The sequence below is a fragment of the Pteronotus mesoamericanus genome, unplaced genomic scaffold (genome assembly GCF_021234165.1).
Source record: "Pteronotus mesoamericanus isolate MK-2021 breed Mesoamerican mustached bat unplaced genomic scaffold, CSHL_Meso_final contig_56, whole genome shotgun sequence".
NCBI lineage: Eukaryota > Metazoa > Chordata > Mammalia > Chiroptera > Mormoopidae > Pteronotus > Pteronotus mesoamericanus.
Genome location: NW_026555201.1, coordinates 1337324 through 1344519, shown reverse-complemented (window position 1 = coordinate 1344519; position 7196 = coordinate 1337324). Strand labels below are relative to the sequence as shown.

At 57.4% G+C, this 7196-nt stretch overlaps 1 protein-coding gene across 2 annotated transcripts; it reads left to right on the top strand.

Annotated features, from left to right (window-relative positions):
* The first annotated feature begins 482 nt into the window (after positions 1-482).
* B4GALNT1 (beta-1,4-N-acetyl-galactosaminyltransferase 1) lies at positions 483-7057 on the top strand. 2 transcript variants are annotated; one of them, XM_054580268.1, is made up of 11 exons: positions 483-794; positions 1400-1618; positions 2156-2320; positions 2446-2552; positions 2970-3010; positions 3157-3337; positions 4339-4437; positions 4576-4766; positions 5214-5354; positions 5595-5835; positions 6463-7057. In XM_054580268.1, the coding sequence occupies exons 2-11, from the start codon at positions 1401-1403 to the stop codon at positions 6678-6680; spliced, it is 1602 nt and encodes a 533-aa protein (XP_054436243.1). In that variant the 5' UTR covers positions 483-794; position 1400; the 3' UTR covers positions 6681-7057. The 2 variants fall into 2 exon arrangements, with proteins under 2 accessions (XP_054436243.1, XP_054436244.1); XM_054580269.1 differs by lacking the exons at positions 483-794; positions 1400-1618 and having other exon boundaries at positions 2273-2320; positions 2446-2521.
* Positions 7058-7196: the final 139 nt, after the last annotated feature.

The following is a 7196-nucleotide window of genomic DNA, read 5'->3' as shown; positions in this document are numbered from 1 at the left end:
TATGGAAGGTATTGCACTATCACCCATGCAAAACCAACACCTCCCCGCCCCCCCTCCCGCCCCCCCCCCCCGCCGCACACTCTAAGAGTGGTTTCTGTCGTCTACAATGAACTCTAACCAAGACACGCATACGCACAGACACAAAAAAAACTCTTACAAAAGACTAACAAACTAAGATATGAAAGCGCATGATGAAAATTAACACCGATCAGTTCCTACAATTTCATGATGAGAAGGAGGCTATGAACGAATAGGGCAGAGAATGGGAGCAGAGGGCTGAGACGCCCGGGGTCAGAGGCGAGGAGCTGGGGCCGGTGGGGGAGGGCGTATAGGGAGAAGGACCTCTGGGCATCCACTTCGCGTCCCCCTACCCCACCCCGGCAATGTCCTCGGCTCCCACCAGAAGGCGCCCGCCTTCCCCGCGCGTAGCCGAGGCTGAGCCCAGCGGCGCCGCGATCTGAAGAGCCTGGCGGCGGCGTGAGCCCTGCTGGGCAAGTGAGACAGGGTGCAGTGCAGCCCTGGCTTTGTTCCTGGGGCTGGTTTCTCAACTCCTTTCGCCACCCTGGCAGAAAGCGCCTATAACCACCCCAGAGCCTGCATCTACAAAGCCCAGAGAGTCGGAAGGCGAGCAGGGTCGGGCGCGCTGGGGAGGCAGGAGGATCCCCCACGCTCTAAGGCTGACGCGCGGCTCCCGCATCAGGCCGCCTCCAGCCCGATGAAGACCCCCAGGCCGGGGCTGAGAGCCTTGAGCAGCCGGGATCGAAATCTTGCGGCGGCCTTAGAGCGTTAGACAGGTCAGTGCCCAGGCCGGGTGAGGGAGCTGGAGGTGGGAGGAGGCGCGCTCGCCGGACTACTGTCCCCCAGGGCAGCTGCCGGAGGCCACACACCAGGTCACCTCCGCCGGGGGCATCTAATAGCGCGGGAGTGATTCTGCATTTTTCATGACAGGCAAGGTGTGGAGCCACGCTTTGTAGCACACCCGGGACAGGTGATGCTCGGACCGAGGAATTGTGGGGTGAGGGGGGACCGACTCACGAGCTGGGGCGAGGGGTCGGGGACGACGGGCTTGGGGACCTCCGTTGCCCTAATAAAGCGGAGTTCTTCTACTCAGGCGTGGCCGCGTCGAAACCACCGCAGCCAAAGGTCCCTCGCATCAAGATGCTGGGCCTCTAGTCTGGGAGGAAATCGAGGTGCGGGAGGGGGCGAGAAGAAAGGAGGCTGGGAGACACAAGGCCCAGGAAGTGAGGGGAGTGAGGGCGGGGGGCGACACCCCGCTGTGTCAATCCTAGCGCGCAAGCTGTGGAGAGCGCCCTGGGAAGCGCGGGCGGGGGTATCAAGGGTCTGCCCACGCCTCTCCTCCCCTCCTTTCTCACGCTGTCACACCCTACCGCCCACATAGGATGCGGGTGGGCCGCAGGGCCCTCTGCGTGCTGGTTCTGCTGCTAGCCTGCGCCTCTCTGGGGCTCCTGTACGCAAGAACCCGGGACGCGCCGGACCTCCGGGTACCTCTTGCTCTGTGGGCGCCCGTGCAGGGTCCCCCGAGGCCAGAGTTGCCAGACCTCGCCCCCGAGCCCCGCTATGCTCACATCCGGGTCAGGATCAAGGAGCAAGTGGTAGGGTGAGTGCCAGGAGAGGTGGCGGCAGTGCGTCACTCAGTGGCGGGTGGGGGGAGTTTCTGTTTCCTCCACCGCTGAGCTCTGATGACTGGGTTTTCTCCTCTGGTTGTGGGGGTGAAGTGGGAGGCGGAAGGGGCTATTGAGTCTCGGGTTGCGGGGGAAATCTGCCCTCCCTGAACAATGTCATGGTGGTGGGAAGGGAGGGTGTGCAGTTGGCAGGATGGCCCTGAAACACGTTCTGATGTCTTGATGGTGTCCACGGGAAAGGAGAGCCTAGATGCGGCCTGAATGGCGGGCGGACCACCCTAAAGTCCTAGCAGTCTGGCCCTGTTCTGCATCTCTGTGAAATCCACATTTAGGGGTTTGGTCATCCTGTTTGTGGTCCCTCCTCCCGGGGACTATTTGAAGAGCGATGTTTAAGGGGACAGATATTGCATGGGCAGGGTTGAAGGGGCAAGGTGTGGGGCACCATGTAAATGTTTTGTGGGATGAAGGGAGCTGTATGGCTGGGCTTTGATGACCCTTTCTCCCTGCTCCAGGCTGCTCTCTGGAAACAACTGCAGTTGTGAGTCCAGTGTGGGGAGTCTTCACCTCCCCTTTCAGAGGCAGGTCCAAGCCATTGACTTCACGAAGGCCTTTGACCCTGAGGAGCTGAAGGCTGCCTCTGGCTTGAGGGAGCAGGAGTTCCAGGCCTTCCTTTCAAGGTACCAGCATGAAAGGAGGGCGTGGCCCTACCGGTGGGGAGCAGCGCAAGGCCTGGGCGTGGGCGCAGCAAAAGGGAGAGCCCCTCTCTGACTCTTCCTCTGCTCTCCCTCTCCTCTGCTGTCAGGAGCCAGTCCGCTGCCGACCAGCTGCTCATTGCCCCTGCCAACTGCCCCCTACAATACCCCGTGCAGGGTGTGGAGGTACAGCCCCTCAGGAGCATCTTGGTGCCAGGTGGGGAGAAAGGCCCTAGGGGATGGCCTAAGCCGCTGTGGGAGTGGCAGAGCCCACGGCTGGGTGGGGGAGAATGGGGGAAAATGAAATGGGAGGCAGGGGACATCTGATGAAAGGGGGGCTTGAGGTCTGAAGGGGGCTCAAGAGATGGGAGATGGGGGCAGAAGGGACTCTTGGGTTGTCAGGAATTGCAGGAGACTCTGACAGGAGAGGTTTGGAGAAAAGAATCTATTCTTTGCAGACTGATCAAAGGTTAGGTGGATTAGGTAAGGAAGGCTTACTCTAGGCTATTTCCCACATCGTGCCCAGCTGCCTCAACAAGAGGGATGGGTGAGAAGTTCTGTGTTGTGTGCGGTGAAAGAGGGAAGAAAAGGAGATCAGAGCTGTCTGTGATTCTCGTCCCCCTCCTTCCCCCAGGGCTGAGCCTGCAGGCTGCCTCTGGTCAGGAGCTATACCAGGTAAGAAGACACAGGAGGGCAGGGAGGCCAAGTGGGCGTTGAGGATGCTGGGAGGGAAATATGGCTGCCAAAGAGGGATGGAGGATTCAGGCAGTCACACGGTAAGTCTGGGGCCTAACGCTGTATTGTCCAATACCCTCTCCCAGGTGAACCTGACTGCCTCCTTGGGCACGTGGGACGTGGCAGGGGAAGTGACTGGAGTGACTCTCATAGGAGAGGGGCAACAAAATCTCACCCTGGCCAGCCCAGGGCTGGACCAACTCAACCGGCAGCTGCAACTGGTTACTTATAGCAGCCAAAGCTACCAGGCAAACACAGCAGACACAGGTGCGAGGAGCTGGGTGCAGGTAGGGGCAGGCTAGCTGAACAGAGAGAACTCAGAAAGGCTGGAGCGGGCAAATGGCAGAGGGTGTGGGGGACACTGGGCAGTGGCCAGAGCTGCCCAGCCACACAATGGGCATTTCAGCTAGGCCAGCAGGGCCAGGGAGGTAGAGAAGAGGCCTTTGTTAATCTGGGGCCAGAGCAGGCCAGAGGGAAATTTGAGCCTTGGATGTGTTCCCTCTTCAAGCCAACCATGGGGGCCCCAGGAAATGACATGACCTAGGAGCCAGAAGACTCAAGCTCTATTCCCAGCCCACTACTTACTATAGGGCAAAGGGCTTTACCCCCGAAAGCTCACTACCAGCAAAAGGGGCCTAACACGGTCCTTCTTGCTTCTCTCCACGGCTTGCTACACCAAACCTGCTCCCGCTTTGGGACTTTGCACTTGCTGTTCCCTCTGCCTAGAATGCTCTTCCCCTAGATTTTTGCATGGCTGGCTCCTTCTTGTCTTTTGGATCTCAGCTCAAATGTTTCCTCTTCATTATCATATTACTTGCCTTATTTTCTATTCAATATTTAACAGTATATGAACTTTTTTTATTTACTAAACCTAAAACCAGATTGACTAGGTTTCTATTCCAGCTTTGTTGCTTAGTAGTTGTCTAAATGTAGCAAATTACTTAATTTCTCTGTGCCTTCTTTTTCGGTAGTAGGAATCTACTTAATAAAGCTATTGAGAGGATTAAATGAGTCTATATATTTAAGATAATTTAGAAGGTGCCTGGCCCACGGTAAATGCTCAATAAAGGTTAGCTTTTAATTAAATGTTTTCTTGCCTTTCTCCCATCCATTAGAATGTAAGTTCCATGGGGGTAAGAACATTGCGTTCTTGTCTACCGGGGCCTAGAAAAGTAATACACAGAATTATAAGCACTTAAATATTTATTTACTGAAAAGAGAATGTTGTTCCAGCCTTAAGGCCCACATCTCATGCCCTCTCTTCCCAGTCCGCTTCTCCACCGAGGGACATGAAGCAGCCTTCACCATTCGTATAAGGCACCCCCCCAACCCTCGGCTGTACCCACCTGGGTCTCTACCTCAGGGAGGTGAGGCTGGTGCACCCAGGGACATGGATGGAATCACGGTGGGGAGCAAGTGGGGAGAAGGCTGCCTGGGAAAGATGTCTCTTTGCTCCTCACTATTCACTTTCCTTGTGCGCACCTAACCCTGCCCTTCCCTCCCAGCCCAGTACAACGTTAGCGCTCTGGTCACCATTGCCACTAAGACCTTCCTTCGTTACAATCGGCTGCGGGCACTCATCGCCAGTATCCGCCGCTTCTACCCCACGGTCACTGTGGTCATCGCCGACGACAGCGACAAGCCAGAGATCATTAACGGTCCCTACATCGAGCACTATCTCATGCCTTTTGGCAAGGTGGGCAGCGAGCAAGGCTGAACCACGCACTCGAGGGCACCGGGAGGGGGCGCGCTCAGTCTGCGGTTTCCAGAGTGATGATAACAGGATTATCTGCCTCAAAATCACTGGGGTGCCTGTTAACCATGTGGCTTTCTGGAGGGAATGTAAGCTCTGTGAAAGCAGGAATCTCGTCTATCTTGTTCCCACTGCATTCTTAAAGTGGTTCTTAGCACCTAATGGGTGCGTGATAAATAGTTGAATGAATGCACGCAGGAATTCAATGTATTCCAAGACTCTCCCCCAAAACGCTGACTCAGAACCTCTGACAGTGGGAAACTGCATCTATAAGTTTCGAAGTTTGGAGAGGGTTCCAGGCTGTTGAGAGGGGTCAAGAGTGAAAAGGAAAGGTGGCAGGGGGTATGTCCTACCCCTACAGCTTCACCAACCATACATACCCTTAACCAGGGCTGGTTCGCAGGCCGGAACCTGGCTGTGTCCCAAGTAACCACCAAGTACGTGCTGTGGGTGGACGACGACTTCATCTTCACTGCGCGGACGCGGCTGGAGAGGCTTGTAGACGTGCTGGAGCGGACGCCGCTGGACCTGGTAGGGGAAGGGCCGCGGGATGTGGGACGGGAGAAAGAGGGCTTCCAGAAGGTTAAGACCAAGTCTGAGGATAGGAGCCGAAAGCAACCAGCCTTGGGACAAGAGCCTAGAGGCCTATCTGGGTCCTGAGGGGTAGAGCAGCAAAGGACGGGGCAGTGTAACCGCCCGGGGCAGAGGGAATACAGACCTACCCCCTTCCGGTCTCCGCGGCTCCTGGAGCCATCCTCCCACTCCCGGCAGGTGGGGGGCGCGGTGCGCGAGATCTCGGGCTTCGCCACCACCTACAGGCAGCTACTGAGCGTGGAGCCCGGCGCGCCAGGCCGCGGGAACTGCCTCCGGCAAAGGCGCGGCTTCCACCACAAGCTCATAGGCTTCCCCGGCTGCGTGGTCACTGACGGCGTGGTCAACTTCTTTCTCGCGCGCACAGACAAAGTGCGCGAGGTCGGCTTCGACCCTCGCCTCAGCCGTGTGGCGCACCTGGGTGAGTGGCGCCCCCTTCCGGCAGGGTCCCCGTGGGGGTGCTAGGCAGGCTCCATACAAAGCACGAAGGGCACCGACTACTCCTTCCCGCCCCGCCCCCTCGCCACCCGCGGAGCCCACGACTGCCACCCGGGCCCCCTAGAGCAGTTCTACGATTTACCAAGACCTACGCTGGGTAAGCGCAGACCTTGAGACAGAGCTCCCACCTCCTGGCCTGCACGCCCGCCAGGGTTGTCCAACCTGCCGCCCGCCGCACGCAGCCCAGGATGGCTGTGAATGAGGCCCAACACAAAGTCGTAAATTTACTTAAAACATATGAGACCCTTTTGTGATTACGTGTGACAATGTACTTAATGTGTGGCCCAAGACAGCTCTTCTTCCAGTGTGGCGCAGAGACACCAAAAGTTTCGGCACCTCACCTTCACACCCAGCACAGAGGCTGGGTCCACCTTGAACTTCCCTACCACTACCATTGTCATCTCTGCCCCACGCCCAGCTACTTCCCCTGATGCTTAGAAATGGAGTCTTTGCATGCTTACCCTCCATACGCCAAATCTCAGTTTTCCCTGTGGGTTGGCCTGCACCCCCTAAACACTTCATTGTGTGCTCCCCTTCCCTCCACCCCCAGAATTCTTCCTGGATGGACTTGGCTCCCTTCGGGTGGGCTCCTGTTCAGATGTCATCGTGGACCACGCCTCCAAGTTGAAGCTGCCTTGGACATCAAGGGATGCTGGGACAGAGACGTATGCCCGGTACCGTTATCCCGGATCTTTGGACGAAAGTCAGGTGGCCAAACACCGCCTGCTTTTCTTCAAACACCGGCTGCAGTGCATGACGACGGAGTGATGGCCACGCAGGGCCTTCCAACGTTGGGCTCAGCCTGCCTCCTTGTCCCTAACTGGAATTCCTAGCAAACCCCACCACCCAGTGACCACTCCACTGACTGTCCCCGGTCTCCTTCAGGGCCTGATCCCAAAACAGGGCTTGTCTTGGTGACGCCCCTCCTTTCTGTGAGGACCCGGGGGCACGAGGGAGCCATAACTCATCCCACAGCCAGTGCCAAGTCCTCCCCACACCCTTTCTCAGGGAGGTTGGGGGTCACTTTCCAAGTGCCAAAGAGCCCAAAGGACTCTAAGAACCTAAAGTGGAAACGCTAATCTCCTGGGGATTGAGTTGGTGGGGAAGCCCCCAACATGTATTCCCAGGGTTGTGCCCCCTCCCCCCGTCTCTGGATCCAGGATGGCGCACCAGCTGCCCCCCCCCACCCCCCGCCATGGAGAGAACTAGCGCCTGGAGCTGTGGTGAGGGCTAGTGAACACACAGGTGAAAACCATTTTTAGTTGTGTCTCTGCAGTGCTGTGG